We start from the raw sequence: 26,310 nt of genomic DNA, 5'->3' as shown, positions 1-26,310 counted from the left end.
GAAGAAATCACCGAATCTGCTTCTGTACCCTCTTCTCATGTATTTCTCCTAGTCTACAAGCCTCCTGGACTTCCCCTGCAGCAAGAACATCTCCAGAGCATCTCCCATACCCCTTCAGAGGGTCCCTCCAGGCTTTATTTTTAGATCTGTTTGACTACTGAGGTTTTCTTACGCCAATTTGGGGCAGGGGGTTGTCACTCACCTTCAGGCTTTACATTACCGCAGAGACATGAAGCTGGCACGACCGAACCACGGCCACCACACCAAATACTGTGGTTGCTCCCATGGCTAGCCACTGCTCCAGAGCCAGAAATGACCCTCCTTGAGGATTTTGGCCTCACAGCTGCAGCCCCAGGCAGAGGTACAGGCAGCTTCCATGGCTCCTAAGCATCCTGCAGCACCTCCCCATCCCTGTCCCAGGTCTTCTGGGAGAGAAAGGGGACACAGGTGGAAAATCCCCGAAAGAGCCCTTTGGGGGCTGCAAGCGTGGCCCAAATCAACCTTGATGGTGTTGGGCAGCAGAGCGGGTCCGACCTGACCATGTACAAACCAAAACACTCCTAAAACTAGAGGTGACCCCATGCTGCTGCAGCTCCCCTGGGACAGCGTGGAGAGGGCTGGTGACCTCCCGCGGGGACACACCTGCCACTCGGCCTCTGCCCTCCCCAGAGGGAGAAAATTTGCTCTCGGTGACTTTACAAGGGGTTCGTATAAGGCTATTACAGCTGGTAATTGATGCCCAGGGCTGCTAATTGCATTCTGCCCGTTTACCTAACCCGTGACTCATTCCTCAGAGCATGCAGCTGCCCCCCCAGGGACATAAATGAGGTGGGCTGGGCAGTGTGCAGGGCAGTGGGGGCGTAATGTTTGCCTTGGAGCCCTCTGCCCCGTTTCTCACCCGTGTCCAGGACTAGCTGGAGCTGGATTTTGAAAGCCTAGGGGGAGACGAGACGGATAAAAAGAGGACCTGAAGAAGGCTAGGAGCAGGCAAGGCAGTGCCGCCTAGCGCTTGGAGAGCCTGATAGTGCCAACCTGCCTCCCAACACCACCTTTCTTTGCCTCAGTTTCCCTCCTGAAGGAAGGCCCAGCAAAGCGTGTGGAAATGTCTGGTTTATTTTTTGGGGAGTAGCAGCTGCCCAAAGTGGGGGTGCTTGCACTTAACCCCCCGACCCTTTATGGCCAAGGCCATAAGGCTGGTGGTGGCTCCAATGCTAGCAGGGGCAGGAGGAGCTGTCAAGCTCTGAAACGGTGCCTCATGGGGAGCGTTTCCCCTGGGTACTCGAGCACTACTTTTTCCATGCAAAGATGCAGGCCCCAGCCTCTTTCCCCTGCAAACCCATTGCCTGGGCAGAGGGGAGCTCGCTTTGGGACTTGTCTTCTCATCAGCTCAACAAGAGCACCGCTTTGTTTGCCTGCAGGGCACCCACCCTCCCGGGGCAGCTGTGCTGGGATGCTTCCACTTAGGAGCTTTCAGCTGGAGCCCTGTTACACCAGTCCCCTCCATAGCTGCATTGCTCCAGGGCAGATCTGGGACTTTGCTCTACATTTAAGTGACTGCAGGTTAAAGTCTTTTCTTTTTCCTTTCCTCCCCCCTTCCCTCTCGTCCTCGTAAAAGACACAGGCAACTGGTTTAGAGCCTGAAATAACACCTCACAGGGGACCCCTGAAGTTAATCTTTGCTTGGAGCTTCAGAAGTGCATGGCAGTAGCAGTCCCCTAATTACAGGGGTGAGGAGGACACAGGAGACCTCAGCCTCTGATACTGGTGGCCCATCTTTTCCCATTGACCCCAGCCCTCTGTCTGGTCTCCTGCGCCATAAAGTCCCCTACAGCCACAGCCCCCATTTTCCTTTTGCATCTCCCAGGAGAGACCATCTACCCTCCAAACGCCTGTCCTTGTCCCCCAGGAGGACAAGTAGCTGGCTTGTCACTTCATGATAACTGGGGTATGGAGAGATATGAAGCTCGAGGAACCTTGGCCAGGACATCAAGCGAGCTTTTCCCCATTTCCTAGGGTGACCTGCCTAACATCAGCACTGCAGAGAAGGAAGGGGCTGAAAAGCAGAGGGCAAGTAGAAACAGGAGGGAACTTGGTCTGTGGCATGCTCAGCCTGTCCTCTCCCCACACACCTCTTGCTGCCCTGCAACAGAGGAGCTGGGCAGATGGGCCTCAGCTAAAGGAGGAGAGAAACACCCCCGTGCATCACCCGACCCTCCCCCTTAACACACGAGTCCACAGCCTGCCACCCGTTGCCGTTATGAATGGCATTTAATTCTCCTTTACACGCGGGTTGCCAATAAAATGGCCCATTAATAATTTACAAGCAATAAAAAGTACAGCTCCCATAAAACGAGGGTTGGTTGCGTCTTAGTGTCAGTGCGGCCGCGGCGGGGCGGTTGCAGACGAGCCGTGCCTCCTGCTCCACGGGGCAGGAGGTGAGGTAGAGGAGGACCCGGAGCACACGGTGCCACGGGGCAGGGAAGACGGAGGTGATGGGGAAAGGGTTTCAATGTGTACGTGTGTGAGATATGCTCCTGCACAGCCTGATCTCACACGGTTCCCCCATGCTCCCAATCTGACCACGTACCAGAGCCAAGGGCCCAAGGTGATGGGGAACAGCCCAGGAGGCATCCAGCGGAAAGGTGGAAGGAAGGCTTCTCTCCAGTAAAATATGGAAAGCTCAGGCTGGTGGGTCAACACGTGTTATGCCCCCAACTCTTTATGTCCTCAAGGGGACCCACAAAGCCATGTGGTGCCTTTGCTGCTGCCATCCCCCTGCGGAAGGTGGACACGCTTCCTGGAGGAGCCCGAGGACAGCTCTTTGGGAAGACTCTGCTACTCCAAGCTCAGTCATCGCCATCCTCAACCCACAGCGGGCGCGTTTGCTCCTGGAAGATGCAGCCCCGCACCACCTTGGGCAGTTCCTCGGCGTGGCTCCAGGCGTGGGGCTCCACACGGGCCCAGGAGCAGGGAAGGGCGTGGAGAGCCCGCTCAGCACCGCGGCACACCTTCAGCACCTCCGCGTCCCGCTGGCCCGGCTTCCCCAGCAAGCTCCTGGGGAAGACATAGGGACGAACTTTACCTTCATATGGGGAGACGGGGTTGCAAAAACACCAACAAGAGCTCGCTCACATGTGCACAAAGCTGACTTTTTTTGCCCGTTTTCCCTCACAGCAGCCAACCTCAAGCTCAGCCACCTCCTCTCCCTCTGAACAGAGGCAAGGTGTTCTCCATCCTCCCGCGATGCCCTCCATCCGTACCTCACGGTCTTGTCTTACCTGAGTCCCCTGACGTTCTTCTCGGTGACCTCAATGTGGATAACAATGGGGTATATCTCACATTTAATTAGATCCCTCACACTCTGAACTCCCAGCTCGAGCAGGCAATGTTTATTCTGGAAGGAAATTGAATAGATTTACTGATTTAAATGGAGAAGAAATAGCCCCAGCCCCTGACAGCTGCATTAAATCAAACTCCATACTGTGAAATATCATTGCTTTTCCAATAGTAATTCCATTAAATGTGGGATTTACAAGCAGGGCCAAGAGGGAAGGGGAGAATTGAAGAGCAGGGTCACCCACTCCATCACAGCCAGCCCGACCCAAGAGCAACCTAACCTCTTGCCCTGCTCAGTTGTCCCATCCTTGCCTCCCACCCGAACAGGGTGCCCCGTCCTGGTCCTCTCCCCCCAAACCATTCAGCACCTTCTCCATCGCCTCCCGGATCATGCGGATTTGGCCGCTCTCCTTCCACTCCTGGGGGCCACTTTTAGACAAAGAGGGCTCCTGAGCATGGACAGCGCTGGGATGCTCTTCTGCCAGCTTCTCTGCAAGCCAAGAGGAGCAGGAGAGATGAAGAGGGAGGCATCATCCCCTCATCCCTCTTGCACATACTTTCTACCTCAGCTCCTGCACGCTTGCTGCGGTGCTGATACTTGAGTTCAGTGTTTATGGATTCTGGAGAGCGAGTCTAATTACACAACATTACACGTTGGCATGGGTCTCCTGCCGCTTTCTGCTCACAGAAAAAGCAAGATATAGCAGCTGAAGACCTTGCAGGGCAAGAGCAGCTCTTATGTTGTGGTACAGCAGCAGCCAAAGCCAGCTCCCAGCCCTGATTCCCCCCTTCCCCACTGTTCCAGCCCCTCCTTGATGAAGCACAGCAGAAAACGAATCATTTTATTTTGCCAGGTAAGTTTCACAAGTTTCTTTTAGGGGCAGCAAGCTCCTGTGGAAGATCATCCGGCTTGCAAGAGAAGAGCAAGAGAAAATACAGGCAATAAAGAAAACAGAAACATCTCAGGGCTCTCAGATCACCTTCTTTCCTCACAACAGCCAAAACTAGCAGGAGAGAATTGAGTTGTTTTTGGTTTTACATCCCCTGCTGCAGTAAATGACTTCAAAGCATGTTCCTGTGCAATGTGAGGGGGACCCTGCAGAGGGCTCAGTAGGATAGGATATATGGCCAAGTCACTCAGCCAAGAAGCCCGGCGGCCAAAATTGGCAGAGCCATCCTTTTTCAGCAAAACAGATTTTTCACCACCTCCATCACCACCCCCAAAAAGCGTACCGACTCATTTTTCAGTCCTGCAGCTGGCAAAGACTGAACTGTAAACACGGGCAAGGAGAGAGATTGAAAAAGGAGGGGGGGGGGGACGAGGGATTTGTCCTCTGTGAAAATCCCCTCTGGGGAAAAAAGCCCTGTTCCCCAGCAGCCTACGCAGTGGTGTGTCAGCTTCACGTTGCTGGTGGAAGGAAGGGGACGGCTGGATGCTGCCTTTCCCAGGGAGGAAGGGCAGGTACGAAGTCAACCTGCAAATCCCACCTCTGGCAAGGGCTTCACCCCTGGGAAGAGCCACCCAGAGCAGCAAGACAGTGCCACACCACCCTCTCAAGGAAAGAGAGAGGATCCCCATGGCCCAGAAGACCAGAAGGGAGGGCTGGCTTCCCTTATGGCCAAAGGGACAGGATACAGTTAAGGGAACATCTTGTACTTTGCCCAAAAAACGTTGACCTGTCAATGGGTATTGTATGGGAAGACTGAAAGACACCCACAGTGAGCTGCTGAAGAGACACTTCATGTCCTCTCCAAGAGCCCCGTGAGACCATGTCTCATACTTCAGGACCAAGAGCACCCATTCTTTGAATTGGGCTTGCCAAGGCCTCCAGAGAAGTGACCTCCTTGAGCAGCACCTTGGCTTCCCACCACATGGCTAAGGAATGGCAGGAGATAAAAAGGGAAAGCAGCCCCTCATTGCTGCCTACCTGCTGGGCACACGTGGAAGTCCAGGCGAGAGGTGGGCAGGTCCAGCAGGTTCCTGATGAGCCGCGGAGCAATGCAGTTGGGTGACAGCACCACGGGGCGCAGTGTCTTCACCACCACGGGGTGCACCAGGCTGTAAGGCTTCAGGCTCCTGTCCGGGTCTGGAAGACAGGAATGAAGAAGAGAAAGCGAAAAAGGTGAAAACATGACAAGGTCCCCAGGGGTGACGGGGCAGGTGTGGGGGTAACAGCTCACCTGAGCAAGGGTCCAGCCACAGCTGCTGAGGGGGCTGGCCTGGGCTCTTCTGTGGTTTGGATCTCACCAGGCGCAGTTGGTCCAAGGCCCGTTTCTTTAGCTGAAGAGGAAGGGAGAGCAACAAAGCTGAGAGCATAGCCCAACAAAAATGTGTTAAAAAAGCTCTCCTTGATGGCTTCTCCGGCTTACGTTATTTCTGTGGCTCTTCTGCTGCCCAGGCAGGTGGCTCTTCTCCTGGATCTTCAGCAGCTGGTGGGCCCTGAAAAGACGAAGAGGTTTCCCTCAAGCAACTCTGGAGACCTCAGGGACTGTAGCCAGCTGTGACATTCCCCAAAGAGACCTCCTGAAGTACAGGCTTCCTCCCAGTCTCACAAAGGCACCAAAACCCTACAGATCTGGTCCCCAACACCAGGCTTGGGCATCCTACACTATCAAGAGGCCAATCCACATGCCTCAGGACTCCTTGGGGATGCTCAACAGAGAGAAATGGGACAGGTAGCCCAGGTACCCCTCTGCTTTCCTCCTCCCCCCGTTACCTGCTGTAGTTGGGCACCGTCCCCTTGTCCAGGTCCCGCATGGTCAGGGGGTCGACACGGGAGCAGTACCACTCCAGCCGCCCTTTGTGCATGGTGTCCGTGACGTGGAGGATCTCCCGACACTTGACGCAGAGCGCGTAGGGGTCTGACGACTCCAGGAGGGGCAGGTTGGTGCGGACATAGAACGAGTCTCCAGAAAACTTCTTCCCTTCCTCCAGGGCTTCCCGCAGAGGCTGGTATCCTGCAGCGAGAGACGCAGGTCACCGCAGGTGGGGACACAGTAGACCACCATCACCAAAGAGATAGCCAAGTTTCCAGCACAGCTTTGAGGTTATGGGGTGGGGTGGGGGTGCAGAGGCAAACAGACAGAAGGTCTGTACCTCCATCCTGTAACTCAGAGGATGCACATGTCACACCAGACAGGGCAAGTAACTGGAGCTACGGCCAACCCCGGTGTCACACCTAGTGGCCTAGGACCAAACAGGAGAAGAGAGAGAAGAGCTGAGAGGTCAGGAAGGGAAGCAGAGAGCTGATGCTGGAAGGAGATCCCAGCTGCCAGGGCCTTACCCTGCAGGTCCAGCTGAAAGACCAGGCGCGAGGGCTCATCCCAATGCAGCAGGCTCAGGTAGGCGACCTCCCGTGTGCAGTTCTCCAGCGACAGCACCTCCTCCTTCAGCGACGGGACCCTCAGCTGGCAAGGAGCAGATGCCATTAGACCCAGGGGCTGGAAGAGCAGGCTCCCCCCCAGCTCCTCACCCATCAGGGCTAACCAAGAGATGGCACAGGACCAGGGCAAGCTCTGCCTGAGGGCAAGGCATCCTCATCAGCCTCTGATTCCCTCCTCTGCCTCTGACATAGCTGCTGCCAGCCAGCCCCCCCGGTTTGGATGCTGGCCTGCCTTGAAAGCAAACGTGTGTGCACAAACATGTGCAGGAGTGGAGGCAGGGAGGCTGGTTTATTTCCAGTTACAGGTGGGATATCAATTCGAGTACCGTGGCTGTATTTCAAGTGGTGTCATTCCTGCCAAAACAAATGCCCTTCCCTCCTTCCAGGAGCTTTCTTCAGAGCAATTATTCTCTGAGAGGGTCACGGAGGCCTGCGAGATCTCGCTCCAGAATTGATTGTTTTGCAACAGGCATGCGCAGGATGCAAGAAGCAAACTGCTCTGCAATACTACAAGGTGACAGGCAGCTCCGGGGACACACAGCCATATTGCTGTCTTAATCCTCGTGACTCCTTTTTGTTTTTCTCCTCCTGCAGCTGATGGAAACCTTTCAGAAAGCCTCGGCACCTTTGCATGTGCAGGTATGTTTGAGTGCAGAGACCTGCGTGCCTGTTCGTGCTGCATCAAGCTCTAGGCAAGGAGCAGGATTGGGAAACGAGAGAAATGGAGGTGGACTTCAAGCTGGCCAGAAGCCAGTTTGTACCAGGGCTCGCTCCCCACTCCTTGCATCCCGGCTGCACCGCAAATCCCCAGAGCCCGTTCCCAGACCCACCTCAATGAGCCGGCAGCCTTCCTTGAGCCCTGCATTCTCAACCTGTGAGCCTGGCTTGACCCACTGGACGAAAATCCCTGTCCTGTTCCCTCCGAGGATGGAGATGTCCGCTCCCAGACTCTTCTCCTGGGGCGACAGGTTGCCGGTGGGACCCATGCTCGTGAGCTGCACCACCAGTGACCTGCCAAGGAGAAACACCAGCAAATGAAGCTCGCTGCTTTTTCTAAGGACCAGATCCCCATGCCTTGTGCCCAGCTACAGCATTTTTATTATATTAAACAATACATATCATGCAGAGTTCACAGTCCATCACCAGGGCATGTGCATGGAGCTGGTGAACCCCCCATCCCGTTCCACCCCACCAGACCGAATACAAAAGCCAAGCTGGGGTCCACCAGTCCTGTCCCAGACTAGACAGATTTGTGTCTCAGGGCAACATCCCCATCCTTCCATAACATTTGGGACAGGACAGAAAAGTGGGATCCTGCTAGGAAGCAAGGAATATAGCATCTTCATTTCTCTGCTCTCCTGCTGGCAGAAAAGGGCCCACAGGAGGAAGAGCCTCCCAGGCGTGGCCCCCCAATATCATGAAACCCCCTCCAAGCAGCAGGCCCATGGTGCCCAGCTCAGAGAGCAGCAGTCACCTCCTGGTGACCTCCTGGCGGCTGGGGAGCGTGGACAAGCAGATCTCCGACTTCACCCTGGCGTAGGTGCTGCTGGAAGAGGAGGAGAAGGCCCCAAGCGAGATGCTAGCGAAGCCACTGCCTAGGAGAGAGAGCAAGAGAGAGAGGGGGCACATCACCTCTTGGAGCACTGCAGGGAGATCGTTCTCAGGATGTCATGGAGATCAGCCACCAGCATCCACCACAGGCCACACCAGCACCAGGAGATCCACAGCCCATCACCCAGAACCGATAACACCCCAGGGGGAAGGCATTGCTCTCTTCTCTTTCCTACTCCCCAGCTCCAAACCGAGCTCTCTACCAGCAAAGCTCTCCACAAATCAAACAGAGCGGATGGAAAGAGTTACCTGCTCTGCGGGGGGACAAGCTGCACAAAGTGAAGGTGTGAGGGAGGCTCAGCTCTCCCACCCCTCTCCCCCCAGACACCACTTCTTCCTAGGATAAGCCCTTTGGGGAAGGTCCCCACCCTGGTACCTGTTGCATCTTCAATGCTGCTAAAGGAGCCACAGGACAAGCTGCAGAGGAGACACAAAGGTGAGGTGAGAGGCAGCGGCTTCTCCAAAGCCTGTTTTCATCCCGTTCTCACCCCCATCCCCGCAGCTTTCCCCCAACCCTGACACAGAAGTTCCCACCCTCAGCCACACTCCAGGTTCCCAGAGCCATCCTGCTCGCCCCCCTAGAGGAGGCCCAGGCTCAGGCAGCCCCCAGCAGTCACCTTTTGTAGGGCATGCACCTCTCTTCCCGCTGCCGCCGGAGGATGGAGCCTATGCAAGGAGGGAAGGGGAAGGTGGAGAGGCGGTTGATGTCCTTCTCGCTGTCGGGGGTCACCTCCTTGGGCAGAGTGAGAGAGAGACTCCTGCTTACACCAGCACCCAGCACCCTTGTCCTTATATCTCACTCCTAGCACGTCCAGGGGCACAACCAGCCTGTGGGACTTCCCACTTTGGGGGGCTCAGGGGATGAGGGTTTGAAGATTTGAAGAATCAGAGGGAAATGGGCAAGAACCTGACCCCATTAAAAACAGTAGGATATTTGCTACAGGGTATAAAATAGTTAGGATTGCTTCCCTGGGGCATGATTACAGAGCTTGCTGGAGAGGATAACACTTTACACGGGGCTGCTGATTTCTAGGGTGCCCCATGGTGACCCTGCTCCAACACCTCATGCCCTTGCAGGGCTGTGGGTTCCCACTGCTCCCAACGGGAACAGCTTCCCACAGCCAAACACTCACCATGCTCTGAATGGCAGAGTCCCCCAGCGCGTCCACGAGCCCACTCGTGAAGCCAGCAGGGTTATCCGCGAGGCTCCAGGTGCTGCTGAGGTTGGAGCAGAGGGAGTAGGAAGAGCTGCACATCTAGGAGAGAAAGGAGCCATCATCCCCTTGCGTCCCCCCGAAAAATTAGCCCTGCCTTCCTCGCTGTGCTTTCCTTTCCCACCGCCCTCACCTTGCCCAGGCTGCGGTTGCCTCTGCAGCGCTGCAGCTGCGCCTCCAGCGTGCTGTTCAGCCCTTCCGCCTGGCTCAGCTTGCTCAGGAGCTCGTCCCTCTCCTCCTCCAGGGCTCGCACGCGCTTGCGGTACTGGTCCTTCTCGATCAGGCTCTGGGAGTACTGCAGCTGCACCCCGTCCCGGCTCTGGATAGCCTGCAAGGAGCCAGGCTGAGAGTGAGACAAGGAAGCATGCACCATAAACCCCCCTTCTCCCACCCTGGCGCTGCTGGAGAAGACCCACAGGGGAAGGAGAGGGTACCCCGAGCAGACACAAGAGCCCTGCTCCTGCCGGCAGGTGGAGAGCATTTCACCTGGTCACGCTCCTTCTCGATCTCCTCCAGCTGCAGCAGCACGGTGTTCATCCGATGCTTGTAGAGATCGCAGTCCTTCTGCAGCGTCCGGTACTTCAGCTGCAGGTCTTCCACCTCCTGCAGGTACTGGCAGCAGCAAGCAGCGAGCGTTAGCCGCTCTCAGAAGCGACTGCACGCGGGGAAGGGGTTGGCGATGGATGCTTTTACCTTATCCCTCAGCTCCTCGGCCCACTGCAGCTCGCTCTGCAGGGAGTTGAGCTTCTGGCAGAGGTCCTGCCGGTCGTCTTGGGCTTCCTTCCAGTCATGCTCCAGGATGTCCAGCAGGATCTGCTCAGAGCCCGGCACTGGGACCTCGCCTGGAGCCTGGGAGATGAGGAGGCACCGTCACCACACTGCAGGCACCAAGGGAGCTCCACACCAGGGCAGTGCCCAGCTTGGTGGCTGAGTAATGACAGCACGACTGCCCTCATCATTTCTGTGTGGATCTACTGTGCCCTCAAAGGCACAGGGCGATGCTTGTGAGCACACCCAAGGGTCACAGAGCTGGAAAGAGGGACCCATCGCTGCCCAGACCCAGAGGTGACAGCAGCCGCCCTCCCAGAGAGCCCTTCCAGTCTCAAGCTTTCTGTGATTCTGAGCCAGCTGTGCCCTGTGGGGTACCTGCAACGTGCCCTGCAGCTCCTGCAGCGATGCCATCAGCCGCTGGTTCTCAGCCCACAGCTCGGACACGGTGTCGGGGTGGCCCCGCTCCTCCGCCTCCCGCTGGGGCACCGCAGCTGCCTGCTTCCTCAGCAGGCTGCACTCCTCCTCCAGGCTGGTGACTTTGCATTTCAGCTGGTCCACCTGAGGGATGGGGAACAAACGTAGGCTGGCACACGTGCCCCGGCACCTCTGCCTCAGCGGGAGAGTGAAGCAGAGAGGAAGCTGGGCAGAAAAATGCCTTGGAGGCCAGGAAAGCAAGGGCTGGGCAACCACATGAAGGAGCTTCAGCCGGGGCAAGGTTTGCACAGCTGTGCACAAAAGCCGTTCCTTGCAAGACGGAGGAGGAGGATGCACATGAATTGAATTTTTGCATAAACACTTTCAATCTCCAGCTCCTCTCTTTGCACAACAACTTTCTTGCTACCTCAGGGCATCCACAGTGCAGCTGGCCTTGACCCTGGGGAGACCAGGGGCCTCTGGTGTGCTGCCAGGGCCAGCAACTGAGAGTGTCCTCAAAGGCTTCCCAGCTCCTGGAGCAGCTGAGAAACAAATTCACAGCAGAAAAACCCACTGAAGGCAATGTAGGGCAGGGGGGGTGAGCTCAAGGGAAAGTGGGCTGGGACCTCGTGGTCCACTCGGCTCCTAGAAGTGTTTCTCCACCCCACAGTCACCCGCAAGCAATTCACCTCTCTGCTCTGAGGGGGTCTGGGAGAGCTGGCACAGGCAGGCACGCCAGATAGAAAGCAGGGGAGGATCCTGGCACGGGCAGAGCGGGATGGGGAATGAGAGGCAACCACGGGGCTGCACGAGGAGCGCAGAGCAGCAGGAGGAATGCCAGGAGGCACCTAAGTAGCTGAGTTATTAATAGGTTCAAGGTACTTTGGTCCTTGCCCAGACAGGAAACAGGCGCATGTTTGCTGGAGGTGAGAGCTTGGCAGCCAGAGTGCAGTGTCACGAATCCCTTCAGGTATGCAGCGTGAGTCTCGGGAACGTCAGCAGAGGACGAGGGGGCGGTAGGGAGTGTCGGAGCGGGGGAAAAATGGGCTGACTCGCGGCCAAAGTGCCAAGGCATGCCGAGCAGCTCCACGCCGTACGTGCCCAGGGCAGAAAACACATGCAAGGGCACCTCAAGGTGCCAACGGCCGAGCTGAGCAAGGCACCACCCTACGCACAGACATCCACGTGCACCCCTCTGAGCCGTGCCACTCTCCTCAGCCCCCCCGTGGCTGTGGGACCCACTGCCCACCCCGCTAAAAAGTCACCTCCTGGCACCCTACCGCCAGCTGCAGGTCCCGGCTGCGCAGCACGGCCATGTTCTTCTCCTCGCAGAGCTGAGCATAGCGCATGGCCATCATGTAGTTCTCGTCCTTCAGCCTCAGCAGCTCCACGCTGTTGGAGTCCCACTCCTCCCGCAGCCGCTGGCATCGCTCCTGCACCTTCAGGAGCTCCTGCAGCCGCTGCTCCAGCCGGGCTTGCTCTTGCTCCATGGCTTGGTTTTTCGCCTGGAGCTGGTGCTCCTTTAGCAGGTGCTCTTTCCTCTGAGCCCTCATCTTCTTCACCTCCATCAGCAGGAACTGAGTGAGTCCCTCGGGGCCTTCCTCATCTGGAGGAGACAAAGGAGAATCAGGTCCTGATTTCCAAGACAGGGGTAACCCCAAAAAAGCAGCCCGCAAATTTGTAATGCACCAAGGCCCATTACACACAATTTGGCCCCCTTGGTTTGTTACACACCCATTTGGTTCCCCTCCTGCCAGATCTTAAGCAGAGCCGTCAAGGTTCGCCGCTCGCAGGTAGCGTGAACCTGGATTTTACGCATGCACGCATCCATGCCCACATTGCTGGCCCTTCCCAAGCAGTCGAAGGGAGGACGGAGCACCTGGCCCTACCCAGGATCATGGAGCAGCGCTGGGCTGGCTCCCTCCCTGTGAGCCGGGTGTAGTGCTCCGGGTAGTAAAACTCCAAGGACTCCAGGAAGGCTTCGTAGCCTCGCTTCCCGCGGCGCCGAAGGATGTCCATCAGGTAGCCTGGATAAGGGATAAGGAATTAGCATGAGTTCCTTGCAAGCCAGAGAAAAAATAAATAGGCATAGTCCAGCTTCATGATAGAAAATAGCCTCTCCTATTCTACTTCTCCCCACGAAATGGATGGGCTGGAGAAGGGAATGGGGTGGGAGAACAGCCTTCACGTGTGCACACCCAGGAGGAGACACCACAGAGGAGGAGACAGAAATCTGGATGCACATCATCTCATGGACCAAAAAAGCAGGGGCAGCACTGCAGTATGAGGGACCAGGAGGTCAGAACACCTCAAGCCTGTGAGCATCCACTGTGTGTCAAGTACGGGTTGCCCCCCACAAACCAGACCCATCTGTGTTTTCTCCTACCTGTCTGGTTGCTTTTGCAAGGGAATCGGCACGAATTCAGCACCTCCTCTTCATCCTGCTCATCTATCACGCGGCACTGGCGCAGGTACGGGGTGAGCTTGGCAGGGTTCAGGGAACGGGTCAGCTGGTGCCGTGCGCTCTCGATCTTCTCCCAGATGGCATCTTCTTCCTCCTCCTGCTCCGAGAGGCTGCAGGCTTGGAGAGAGGCATTCTCCAGGGCTGGCAGGATAAAAGGAGAGAAAGTCTGAGTGGTGGAGGAGCACAGGGTGAAAGGTATGGGAGAATGAGTCAAGGTATGATCCTGCAAATGATTCAGTCTTGCATCCAGGACTCAGATACTTCAGAAGTCATCTTATACACAAATCGGTTCAGCAGGACCTTGATGTGTTCCCCTACCACCTCAGACACGTAGGAGGCAGAAGGCAGCGGTGCACAAGGTAGTTAAGAGTGCGTACAGTGGGAAGCCTAGGGAAGATGTCACCTTTAGCCCTGCAGCATGGAGCAGCTTGGCTGCAAGTAGCCGAGCCAAATGGGAATGTCAAAAATGTGTTTTCCATGAGTCTCCCACACATGGGTGTGGAAGCTGGAAATACTCGGCAACAAGGCAAGCTTACTCTCAGCCAAAGCAAGATGCATCCCCTCAAGTCAATGGCCCCAAAGCCCTTACAGCAGCGGTGAGCCTGCCCCATTAAGCCCTGCAGGCTGTGATGGAGCAGGTACCCGCAAGAAGCTCCCTCCCCACCTGGGTATCCGCTCAACCAGCCCATCCATTTTCATTTGACAAAGAAAGCCCGCTTCCCCAGCCAGCACAGATCCTTTTAGCTGGCAAGATAAAGCCAACTCCTCGCCAGCGTGCGCCATCACCTCCCCTCCGGTGCTGGCACCACGTCCAGCTTCCTACCCCAGCCACACAAACCAAACGTCCCCAGCGGCAGTGCAAAGGTTCACGGTGCATGAAAGCAGAGGGAAGAAAATCTCCCGCTCTTTTTCTCTTTATTTCTTTCCCTTTTTTTTTTTTTTTTTCCCTGTGGTGAGGCTGATATCATGCTATTTCAGCCAGCCAACTCACACAGCGAGGGGGACGGCCGAGAGAGCTGCACTGAAGTTAATCCTCCAAGCAGAAATATGGGGTCTCGGGGTCTGCTGGATGCAGGATAACAGGAGGAGAGGACTGCCGGACACACTAAAGGTACTCAAGTGTCTGATTTCAGGCACCAAAGGGCTTAGGAGCCTAAATACTGATACAGATCTGGATCATTCCAGTTCCATTCAAAGGAAGCTGAATAGGGAAAATAATCTGCATTTCTTACAGAGTTAAGAGACGAGTAGGTGGGAAGACCAAGAGCAGGTAACAGAAGCCGTGCTGTTTCGAGCCCAGCCGCCTCTCTGACCTTCAGACCAAAGCGGGGCTCGGCAGGGGGCTCCGGGGGGGGGGGGTCCCGAGCACGCCTGGAGGCGCTTTGGGAGGAATGGCGAGGGGAGGAGGAGGAGAGAAGAATGAACTGCACAGCACAGCCACCAGGACAAACCCCCCCGGGGCAGCCTCCGAAGGGGAGGAGGGCTGCGGGGCTGAGCAGGGGGCGCAGGGGGGGTCCCCTTACCTTCCATCCCGGCTCCGCGCCGCCGCCCGCTCCTGCAGGTGTGTCTGGAGCGGCCTCCCCACCCCGCTGCACCTTTCCTCCTCCTCCTCCTCCTCCTCCTCCTCCTCCTCCTCCTCCTTCCCTCCCTCCCTCCTCCGCCCGGCTGGGAGGGCAGGCAGCCGGCTCCCCCCCCTTTCCCTTTCCCCAACCAGCCTCTCCCCCTGCCTCTCCCCCCCCCCGTCTCCGACCTCCTCCGGCTGCTCCTCACCTGGGCGAGGCGGGGACGGGTCCTCCTCTGCCTGCGGTCCCGTCTCCTCTCCGCCGGCAGCCCCGGGGCTGGAGCTGCTCTCCGGAAGGATGTGGCTCGCCAGCAACTTCTCTTCCGAAACGCAGCCGGCTTCACCTCCCCGCAGCCTGCCGGGGGAAGGGGGTGCCCGGCTCGGCTTCCCCTGGCCGGGGAGGAGAGCTCCAGATCAGAGCCGGGGTGCTCCCGTGGTTTAAGGGCTCCAGGAATTACAGCCTGGCCACCCCTGGTGCGGAGCTGGTTCTGGACGGAGGGGGTTTCGAGCACGGGGAGAAAATAGGAGTGGTTGGATAAAAGCTCGGTCCAGGCCGAGAAGAGGTGCCACAGCCTTAATTTTGGCCCCCGGTCCCGAGCAGCGGGTGTGGGTGGAGCTGGGCGTGGAGGCACCCCCGGGGCAGGGTGACTGAGCCGTACCCGCGGCGTGCGGGGGCCTGCACTGCCGGCCTGACCCTGCACAGGGCTGCCCGGCTGGGGGAAGCTGCCAGGAACCTTCCTCGTCCCCATTCCGAGCGGCCACAGCCGTCCAGGAGCGGGGCTGGAGCATCCCAGCAGGCACACGTGGCTTAGCCCCTGCCACGGACCCCGTTGCCCAAAGCCGTGCCGCGCCACTGGGACCACGAGGGGTCTGGCAGAGGTGGAAACCACAGAAGCCAAAGTGTAAAACAAGCTCCAAGCATGAACCAGACCGCCCGCCCTAAAGGAGCTGTAGGGTTCCCACTGGACCCAAAAGGAACATCTCGGATGGTTTCTCCTCCAGGGGCCAACGCGTCCCCTCCAGACCCTGCGGGGATCCTGCACCGGCTTCAGCAAAGCGGTCGTGGGGGAGGGAGGCCCTAGCAAGCCCACTTCCCCATGCTGCTGTGCTCTTAGCAAGCACAACCACCACCTGAGACCAGCTTTGAGACTCGCTCCCCAAATTTTCCTCCACTCACCACACGGCTTCACAGCCCTTGTGTGCAAACACCGTGCACACGCAGGGCTTTTGGCAAACGCCCCCTCTGCTTGCAAGGCACCCGTCCCACCCGCTGCCACCCCGAGCGTATGAATTCGCTGCTGACTCATCCTCCCTGCAAGGGATCCCACAGCTGCCTTCCTCCCGCCTTTGCCCAGCTCCCCCCCCCCAAAGGCAGGACGCAGAGACCACCAGCCGGGCTCTCCGGGCAGGACGCGGCTCCATCTCCAGCCCTTACCTCCAGCTGTAAATGGGCGATGGAAAACAAGCAGGAGCAAGGCTGCCTGCAGGGAACGACTTCTGACTCAAGCCATGTCAATGTCTTCCTGCTAGTTATTCTCTTGCAAACAGCCCGGGTCTAGTGAAAAGATTTCCTGAGCAGGATATTACACGGCGATGGAAGGCGAGATCTTTGCAGTGACGATAAAAGCCCCAAACGGGCTTGGTTTCTCTCATTCACCCAGACAGGGACAAACTCAAGGCTGGTGTCAAGGAAACCTCTCCCTCCACCCTCCCCGACCTCATGGGCAGTAGCTGTGGTGCTTTGTGACTCAGAGCAAACCCAAAGCAGACACAGCACTTCCCACATCAAGCCTTAGCTGTCGCTTTTGTTCCTGGAGGGGCTCTGAGCTGGGCAGGTGCCCCAGGACCAAAAGACCACCCTGAAGGCCCCCAGGCAGACAGCTCCTGAGCAGAAGGAGATGTCCTGTCCCTATTTTTTTTTTGCCCAGGGAACGTGGGCACAGCAGTGAAGAGCTCTCCTTCTGGGGGAGAGCTGCGGTGGTACCAGACACCCCCAGTTTGTCACAGTGCCACCACAGCCAGGTCTCACGTTTCCGAATTAGCCCTGTTGAGAGCAGCAGCTTCTGTGCTGATACAGCTGAGTTCACACCAGGAATGTCATCGTGCAGTGTTTGGGTGGGTTGGTGGTTTTTTGTTGTTGGCTTTTTGTTTTGCTTTTGGTTTGTTTTTTTTTTGCTTTTTTTTTTTTCAACTCCTGACCAAAATAGTTGCACTGGTAAGACTTTCCAAACACCGCTGGCTCGCACAGGAAACCTATGACAGGCCAGCAAGCGGTGAGCCATGCGATGTTTCCACCGAGAGAGGAAGGGCTTAGCACATGGAGCCCACAAAGCCATGGGTTTTCGGCGGCGTCTCGTGGTGTGGGGCTGACTGGTGGGCACCCTTGGAGGTAGGCGAGCTCCTGAAACCGCTTTAGAAAGGCCTGAGGTGGTGAAGGAATTAAATTCCTCATTGTGCGGATGAAATGCTGTCGGTATAAAGCTCAACAGATGGTGAGCTCAGATGCGTTGTAAAATCCTGCCTATGTTCTGCCTATGTTACAAGCCTGCCCTGAAGCATCTTACCTACACGGTAACATGAAGTGGTCACAATGTTTTCAATAAAATACCTCTTTTTGTGCTTTTTTTTTTCCCCATCAAACTGTGTTATTTTCCTCACAGCTGAGTGATTTGCAAAGACATATCTTCTGATGAAGTTTTAGGGGGGAGTTTTGCTAAAGTCCCTGGTGCTCTCTCTGGTCAAGTCTAGGAAGAAAGTCCAAAACACAGCCCCCCCCCCCCCCCCCCCCCAAACTTTCCCTCTCTTTATTAGCTGTCGCAACGCATATCTCTGTGTCACAAAACCTCTCCACAGCGTTGTTCCCACGTGGAACAAAAACAAGCGCTGAAAGCTCAGAAGATGTGAAACAGATTTCTCAACTCCAGCCTGGTCTGAGCAGCTCACACACTCACACCAGGTTAGATAGCACACACAAAAAGACACTTTTATTTTTCCTATTGACACTAACCAAGCTCAGAGTTTATATTAACAGCCTTCGCAAGGGCTCTGACTGCCTGCTTGTCCCCCTGATGCCTTCCAGAGCCACGACAGGCCAACAGCGGCTCCATGGTGGTGTAGGTGACTGCAGAAGGGGAGGAACAAGCCCCCGGGAAAGGATGAGCGGCCCTCATGGCAGGAAGAAAATGCACATAAATGTGTGTGGAGATAGGAAAACAAGTGAATGTCTCCTTCAGTATTCCTCCCCCTCGTGCACTACGCCCATTGCCTGGAGCTAAAGGAGGCAGAAGCATGTGGGAGCTCCTTGGGATGGTATCGGCAGCACATCTCCATCCTCATCAGGGCATCCAGGGGTGGGGGGTGGCAAGTGAGAGTTGAATTAGAGCAGGCTCATGGGATTCAAGTCCCTAAAGCCCCTTCCTCACTCCGAAGCTGCCTGACTGCCCATGGCCAAGGGCCTCAGCCAACAGGGCTGAGACTGGAAGTCTCCTCGCATGCCTCTCCCACCTCAGCCCTGCTCCCAGTTGCCTTACCCCGGCAATAAGGGAAGGGTGCCAGAGAGGGAACAGGGAAGTGGTTGAGTCTCCATCCCTGGAGGTCTTTAAAAGACGTTTAGATGTAGAGCTTAGGGATATGGTTTAGTGGAGGTCTTGTTAGTGTTAGGTCAGAGGTTGGACTCGGTGATCTTGGAGGCCTCTTCCAACCCAGGTAATTCTGTGATTCTGTGACCCCAACTGCATTTTAATTGCAGCAGGCAGCAGCTCGCTCGCCAAAGCCACCCAGTGCTTTCCTTGCATGCTGAGGCTGCGGCCACCAGAGGTCAATGTGGCCACATCAACCTCAACCAGCTGCTGGGTGCCGCACGCAACCCCTTTGGAACAGAAACGTGGAGCAGGTACTGCTTTCCACCTCTCCGGAAATAATTTTGGGGTAGGTTTGCATGTGAGCCAACATTCAAAGCATTCATCACGATGTGGCTTTGGCATTATCCTGAAAAACGGGGCTTGAGAATGACAACGTCCCCAGCAAGCATCCTGCAAGCACTCTGCATTGAGACCCTGTCCCTTGCCTACAGTCCCGCAGAACCCCGCAAGTGCTCCAGCCTCTCCAGGCATGTCTCCTGTGGAAGGTTTCTGTGTCACTGGGGTGATTCACACCAGTCTCAGACCTGCCCGGTTAGCAATAGATGGAAACGGGCTGTCTGTCCTCCCCTGACTCCAGCTCCTCCCCGGGGCACGAGGTCTGTCCCAGTGAAGGTCTGCCAGGAACCCAGGCTGGCCGACCAAAACGAGCAGCTCACCTGCAGCCAGAGGAGGGCAAATCTATATGATGAGGGTCGTCAATCTATATCAGATGTAGGCAGGGAGGATGTCACTGTACAGAACATAAATTTCCCCTATACCCCCTTCAGCAGAGCTCCAACTCCAGCTGCAGGTATGTAGGTGCCCGATGTAGGGGAAGCTCCCCAAAGCTGTCTGCTGCTACAATATTTGGGGCTTTGAGTGCATGGGCTGCCGATGTAGATGGGAAGGCATGTTGGCTTTTCTCCCTGCAACCCATCCAAGCTCCAGCAGCGTGCCACCACCACTTGTAACACTGCTCCAGAGCCATAGGGTGGCACCACGCCACCGTCCAACCCCTTGGGGGAGGAGGTGGCTGGGGAAGTGCCAGGGCAAAGCCCCAAAGCTTTGGGTCAGCGTGGCCTCGTTGCTGGAGCCCTTGCACAGGACGCGGGGAGCCAAGGGCTGCGCCCGTTCCTGCCACGCAGACCTGCCAGGGCTCCTTGCTCCTTGCTGCTGAGGCCCTTCCCAAGCCTTTCCACGCCACAGATGTTGTACCCACGCCAACTCCACCTCTAAAGGGGCCGTGACTCCCCTTTTCTCCCATTAGTGCTACCTGGTGGGTTGTGCTCTCCCCGGGCATCTGCTGGACGTGGAGTTGCACAACCCACCCCTCAACCCACGTCCAGTACAGCCAAGGGCTACCAAGCTGAGATCTGGCAAGTTTGGTGCAGATGTGACCAAAGCCAGGGCGGTTTGGTGCCCGAGGTGAAGGCACAGCATCTGGGACCTTATTTCCTCCTCCACGTACCACCAGGGCCGCTACAGATGCCCTGCAGGATGCGGCCCTAGATGCTCCGGGAGACCCTGTGGCCCTTCTGCCCACTGCATGGGCTGCGTGCTGGAGCCTTCGTGGGTAAATGTGTCATTTGAATGCTTCCCCTACGCATTCCTCCATGTCTGGTGTTCCCATAGCCGACATACATATGTATAATATTTATATATACATCCAGCTGCCTCCCTGACTCACCCCCAGCACCACTTGGCCCTTCAGACCATCCCGCGGAGACCAGCATTATCCGAGACGCGGGGACAAGCCCTTTGTCAGCTCCGGCAGCCACGGGAGGAATCAGAGGCTGGGATGCAGAAGGAGCCGTGCCTCGCTTCCTGGGGAGCCAGCCCCAGCCTTCCCCCTCCAGCTGACCCCCACAGCCCCGGCCTCCGCGCTGCGGGAGCTGGGTGCCCTGGGAAGGAGCCGAGCCTTGCCGCGGGGATGCAATCCCCGGCACTCGCTGGAGCCCGCCCAAGAGCGAGGCGCTTTCCAAGCCCTTTCCCTTTCTCGGGGGTCTGTTAGTCACATAAACAGGAAAAGCCTGGCGCTCTCTCCCCCCCCCCCCCCCCCCCCCCCCCACTCCAGTGTGATGCAAGCCCCTGCGCCGGGCGGCTGGCCCCGCGGGAGGAGCTGCCGCCGGCCCCTGACCTCCAGGCTCCGCGTTTCCTGCGGCAGCCAAGGAGGGAGACGAGGCCCCTTCTTCCAGACGCTGGGGCTGGGCATAAAGGGGCCTCTGCGGGCCAGCCCCTGGGAGGAGAGGTCGTAGCCAACCTTCTCCAGCAGCCTGAGGGATGCAGAGGTGCCAGATGCCCTGGCAGAGGTCGGAGCATCCCCGGGACCCCAAGCACCCCAAGCGAGGGGAGCGCAGCCGAAATGAGAGGGCGAGCGCCGCTCTCCAGCCCCGGCCCTGCAAACCCTTCTTTTATCTCCTGGCACTTATTTCTGGAAGCTCTGTGGTGTTCCCTCCTAAAACCAAAGGCATCCGCGCTGGGCTGGGAGGGCGTGCGTGCAAGAGCGGGGCGCAGCCACTCCTCCAGTTCATGCTGGCCCTTGCAGAGCGCCGTGCTGCTAACCCTCATCAGAGCCAGATCTCAGGAGGGGAGAAAAAACCCAGCCTTGCTGCAAGCCGTCGGGATGAGAGGCAGATTCCCGTCCCCGGGTCCCCGTCCGTGCTTTCCCACCGGGCTCTGTGCCAGCCCTGGCTCATAAAAGCCCCGGTGGGCAGCCAGAGGTGATGCCGTGGTGCCAGCTCCCGAGTGCCTGGCAGGAGGTGCCGGATGCTGGAGGAGAGCGGGCAGGGCAGGATGGCATCCCGAATCGAGTCCTCTCGCATGCCTCGGCGCTGACTTCCACTCTGCCCTGGAATGCGCCCGGCAGCAGCATGTGGGAAAGTGGAGTCAGCAGAGACCTTGGATGTGTCAGCTCCCATCTGAGTAAACAAGAGGAGCCCTGGCAAGCGTTCAGCCCCAAGCATCCGAGACCTTGAGAAGGGGTCTGGAGACGGGGAGGTGCTTCTTTCCCCTCCTTGCTCAGCCCCTGCGAAACGTCCCCTAACCTCTGCCCCACCTCAGGTGCTAGCACCATCTCCTCGTACCCCTACCTCGTACGCCCGGAGAAATAATGGCCAGGGAGAAAGGCAGTTCCAGCACTGGGGGTGGATCGAACAGCCTGGGAGAGACGGTGCCATGGGAAGACGAGGAGGGTCTGGGGCAGAGAGGGACACGGCAGCTCCCAGCACCGAGGGCGGAAAGGAACACCTCCCTGGCTGCAGCTGGGGGCATTCCCACTGCGGGATGCCAAATCCCTTCACACACCATCCCCGCAGGTTTTATAGGGTCAAGGACAAGCGAGCGGTTGCCCCAGAGCTGGCTGCAGACACGCTCCCACCTCTCGCTGGGTGTTGGTGCCTCCATCACCTCCTCCACAGGGTGCACCTACACGAGACCACCCCACTCCCCTCCACCCAGGAGCCTGGTTTGGGGCGAGGGACACAGCAGGAAAGAGAGACGGGCTGGGGAAGGCACCCCACGTCCCACCAGCTCTCCTGGCATCGCCCCCCACCGTCTCCTCAGGGCGGCCGAGGCCGTGCCGCCTCCTGGCCGGGGGCCCGCGTCCCCTATCGCTGCTGGCCAGGCGCTGACGCCGAGAGAATGAGCCATTGTTTCCCAGCCCCGCAGCCTCTTCCTGTCCCCGTAGGGCCCAGAGACAAACAAAAGCGGAGCCAGACGCTTTGGGGAGGAGGCCGGGCCTGCTCCCCTCCTCCAGATCCCGCAGCAGCCCCGCAGGCAGGCAGGCAGGCAGACAGACGGATGCCCGCCTTGGGGGAATGGGCAGGGACACCCCTATTTTTAGCCGCCTCTGCACCCCACCCCCTTCCTTCCGTGGCCAAAAATACGCGGGCTGGATGGACAGGCAAAATCATTAAGATTAAAGAGTCGTCCAGGCCCTGCTTCCACCCACTCCCCTGTCTTGCGCCTCGTCCCTTGGACCAGGACAGGTTCCTCACACGTGGTAATGCCTTCACCCCAGGGATGACTTCTCTCCTCATCCCCATCCCTCCTTCCCTGTATCCATGCATCGTGGGACATGGATCCTACAGGGAGGGAAAATTATGTCTGAACCCCCCCCCCCCCCATCGAGTTCCTCCTACACCTCTGCAGGGTTTGTGAAGAGGAACTGGAGAATCAAGTGGTGGGAGACACCATATCCATATGCACATTGATATTTGCATCTCCTTTCCCAGCGCCCAGAATCACGGGGGTGTTCCCAGGCCACAAGCAGCCGTTCCAGGGTTGCTTCTGCTTTATGCAGCATGCCCCCAGCCTGCTCCCAGCCGTGTCCCAAAGCAGCCTTTCCCTCCCGTCCGTGCCAGGGGAGCACAGACTTGGGGTCTGCATCTCCCTCCGCCCTTCCAAACCCCTACACCTGCGGCACTGCAAGCAGGACAAGCACACAAGGAGAAAGCCACGGGGGAGAGGAGGAAGGAGCACAAAAACATTCGGGATAGGAGGAGATGGGCAGAGGGAGGAGAGGCAGTTTGCCAGCAAGCCTGGGAATTCATCCCTACCTCCTCCTGGGCTTTGGCAAACCCCAAGGCTTCGCATTCCCAGCCCAGGTCCCCTGGGAGAAGCAACCCCTCCTTCGTAAAGCCCACAGGCAGGACGTGGTTGCTCCCATTCCCTCGGCCTCCCACTGCTCCAGAGCAGGGGAAAATCAGAAATAGGCTCTTAAAACGTCCCACCCCTCTTCCCAGCATCGTCACCGCATGCAGGGGTTATGGGGACGGTGTGGGGACCTGCGGCACGGCCCTGTGGGGTGCCACCAGAGGGGAAATTGCCCACAAAGCTGCCAGGAGAGCGATGGGCAGAAGCTGAAAGGCACCACGCAGGACTTGTCCATCACCCACAGCGGGGCGAGGGAACCTGGACCCACACCGGGACGCGCGGCGGGGCAGGGACCCCCCCGGCCCCTCTGTGACAGCGGGGGGCTGCCGGCAGCGCCTCCCAGCCCTCGCGGTATGCGGCCGCCGCGAGGAGAATGGAAACATCTGGAAGTCGCCCGCAAACGAGCGGCGCTCCCAGTTAATGAGGAAATATGAGCTGGGGAGCCTGGGCAGCAACAGGATATCTGCCGCTCGTGCGCCGAGCGGGCGCCCCTTCCCGCCTGCCCGCCCCTCCGCCCTCCATCCCCGGGGAAATTTCCAGGGATGGGGGTCCTGTCCCTGAGCTGGGGTGTCCCCGCCACATCCCCCCAGGCACGGGAGAAAGGAAGAAAAGGGATTTTTCTTCCCCAAAGGAAGTCCTGCAGCCCCTCTTCGCCCTGTGGGGCTGCAAAGAAAAAACGGGAGGAAGGAACATCCTGGGGTCCTTTGCTGTCTCCTCCACCGTGCCAGGAGCTGGGCTCCCCCAGTTTCCCCCACCCCTCGCTCCTTCCCTGTCGCACCCAGCGACACCTAAGACCTGCGAGGCTCTTCTCTGAGGGCCGGGAAGAAGGGGGGCTGATTTGCTCAGCCCCATCTTTGATGTTGCAGGAATCAAAGCGAGCAGCGCCGTCACCTGCGGGAGCTGCGGGGCCACCCATCTGCTCCGATGATAAGCCCGATAGCCGGTCTCTCCGCGATGGCTAGACTGGTCCCGCTGCCCGGGGCGGGGGGGGGTGAGGCTGCAGACGGATGAAAGGTGGGGGTGACTCAGGGTAAATGAGGCAGCTGGGCGTCTGGGGCGATGGGGCTGGGAGGGGTCCAGCCATTAGCTATTGCCCAGGGCACCCACGGGCGCTGCAGTGGCTCTGCAAGACCATCCAGACCCACAGCATCCCTCGCAGGGACAGCCGAGGCAGAAGGACAACACGAGGAGGGGCCGGGAGGTAGGGTTTTATGGATTCGGTGTCAGGCAGGGGTCTAGGAACTGCACTGCCCAGGTGAGGGTGTAGCCCGTGAGGCTGATCCACCTCCCATGGCCAGGGTGGATGCTGAGTCCCAGAGCCGGCGTATATATACCCTGGAGGGCTCCAACCCGCTCCAACGCCATCCCCGAAGGGATAAAACCTGACAGCCTGGCTCTGGGAGGATTGAGAAGAGGGGGGTTTCCAGAGGCTTTCCTGGAAATGGAGCAAGCCCTGGCCCAGTATGCAAAGATGCTCTGAGCACGGGCAAGGAGGAGGAGGAGAAGGAGGAGGAGAAAGAGAAGGAGGAGAAAGAGGAGGAGGAGCAGGCGACCCACAACGAGCAGCAGATCGTGGCCCCTGCCCCATCTGGAAGAGATTTGTTCTGCATTCCCCGGCAGAGGCGGCTGCCTTCACTCCCCGCCGCAGCCCCCACTGCAGGGCACCGGGACAGGGATGGGGATAGAGATACCCTGGCAGGCTGCAGATGGAGAAGTGCTGAAGAATGGGTCTGTCCCAGCCTCTCCCACCACCCCGCTGGCTTCCTCTGGGCGGGACACATGAGAAAAAGGTGCCTCCTATAGCCCTGGCAAGCTGGGAGGATGGAGGTCGTGGTTTCTCCTTTTCCCACTGGTGGCGCAGCTCTGTCCACTTCAGCCCTGAGTTCCCATCTCAATCCAAGATGCAGACCTGCTAGAAGTAGGTCTGGACTAAAATGCACAAGGCTTGTGCTTGTCTTCACCATCATATTTGGCTTCCACGGAAGGCAGAAAAGGCAACTACCCCATTTCACAGGGGAGCAGCCTGGGGCTGAGAGGCTGACGATGTGCCAAAACCCTACTGCAAGCCTCCGAGCGAAGAGGAAAGCACCAAGCTGGTCTGCTGGAAAGTGGCACAGAGCCTGCCTCCAGCAAACAGCTTCCCCTCCTTCTCTCAAGTAGCACACACGCCAAAATCCAGCTTGGGGTTACTCCTTGGGAAGGATAATCCTCAAGAAGCAAGCATTCCAGGAGATGTTCAAGCAAAATAAGACCTTCTACCAGCAGTGGTGGTCCTGGGGTGAGCAGCAGCGGTGAGAAGCCATGGCCGACTCCTTTCCAGAAGTGAGCAGAACCTGAGCTGAGCTGGATGACCAAGGACACGGTGCCCGTCCTGCCCAGGGCACCTCGGCAGGGCCACCCGAGCCGAGCAAGAGGCCAGGCTCCATTTTGACATCTCCTCCGCAGACATCTTGTCATCCCTTCATCCAGGCCCTGCTCAACCCCAACAAGTCTCATCTCGCCTCCACCAACGGAGACACCTCCCTTCTCCTCCACAGGGCCACGAACAGTGCTTGTGTCTGGCCGAACACCCCCGGCAGAGCCTCCGAGCCTCATCTCCAGGCCACGGGGTCACCAGTGACACTGGCAATGCTGTGCCCACCAGCAGGTTGCCCCCCGGTGGCACTGATAAGGGACCGTCAAGGAACAAAGCGTGATGCCAGAGGGATGCAGTGTCCCATGGGTGGGCAGAAGCTCATAGCATGAAGGAGCAGAGCACCTCCTTGAACCTACCACAGTGCCTCTGACATAACACTTGTCCTGACCCTGTAATGCTTGTCCTGACCCCATAACGCTTGTTTTGAACCCGTAATGCTTGTCCTGACCCTGTAATGCTTGTCCTGACCTCATATTTCTTGTCCTGAGCCTGTGGTACCTATCTGACCCACACTGCCTTCAGAGAGGCTTCTACCCCACCAACACTCACCCTACACCACCCATGGGTCCTGGCGTGACTGTGCACCCCCAGGCTTGGGGTCCCTCTCCCCATTCGAGTCGGCAGCGCTGTACCGTGGGCGCTGGGGGCTTCCCATCCGACACAGGCTGGGACAACCCCGTGTTATTACCAGGGCTTTCACACACATCACGCAAAGTCCTTTCCTTCTGCCCGGTTTTCCCAACAAGCTTAGCAGAGACCTGGCTTTTCCCCTTCCCCCAAATTCGCTGAAGAAAGAGAGCGGGGCAAGCAGGAGGCAGCCCAGCGCCGGAGGAAGGGAAATGGCACTGGGGAAGTGGGGCGGGGAGC

General features: G+C 58.0%; 1 protein-coding gene across 2 annotated transcripts; it reads right to left on the bottom strand.

Annotated features, from left to right (window-relative positions):
• Positions 1-2,246: 2,246 nt before the first annotated feature.
• CARD10 (caspase recruitment domain family member 10) lies at positions 2,247-14,866 on the bottom strand. Of its 2 annotated transcripts, none has more exons than XM_048048277.2 (21): positions 14,717-14,866; positions 13,116-13,334; positions 12,619-12,756; positions 12,010-12,335; positions 10,691-10,873; positions 10,238-10,393; positions 10,031-10,156; positions 9,678-9,872; positions 9,464-9,586; positions 8,948-9,060; positions 8,707-8,747; positions 8,194-8,314; positions 7,550-7,730; positions 6,621-6,744; positions 6,054-6,294; positions 5,707-5,776; positions 5,518-5,617; positions 5,265-5,423; positions 3,705-3,826; positions 3,279-3,394; positions 2,247-3,054 (listed from the first exon to the last, which is right to left on the bottom strand). In XM_048048277.2, the coding sequence occupies exons 1-21, from the start codon at positions 14,721-14,723 to the stop codon at positions 2,847-2,849; spliced, it is 3,069 nt and encodes a 1,022-aa protein (XP_047904234.1). In that variant the 5' UTR covers positions 14,724-14,866; the 3' UTR covers positions 2,247-2,846. The 2 variants fall into 2 exon arrangements, with proteins under 2 accessions (XP_047904234.1, XP_047904233.1); XM_048048276.2 differs by having other exon boundaries at positions 8,948-9,063; positions 14,717-14,864.
• Between the last annotated feature and the right edge of the window lie 11,444 nt (positions 14,867-26,310).

Source organism: Anser cygnoides, chromosome 1, assembly GCF_040182565.1.
Source record: "Anser cygnoides isolate HZ-2024a breed goose chromosome 1, Taihu_goose_T2T_genome, whole genome shotgun sequence".
Lineage (NCBI taxonomy): Eukaryota > Metazoa > Chordata > Aves > Anseriformes > Anatidae > Anser > Anser cygnoides.
Note: the sequence above shows the minus strand (reverse complement) of the source record. Positions and strands in the feature narration are given on the sequence as shown.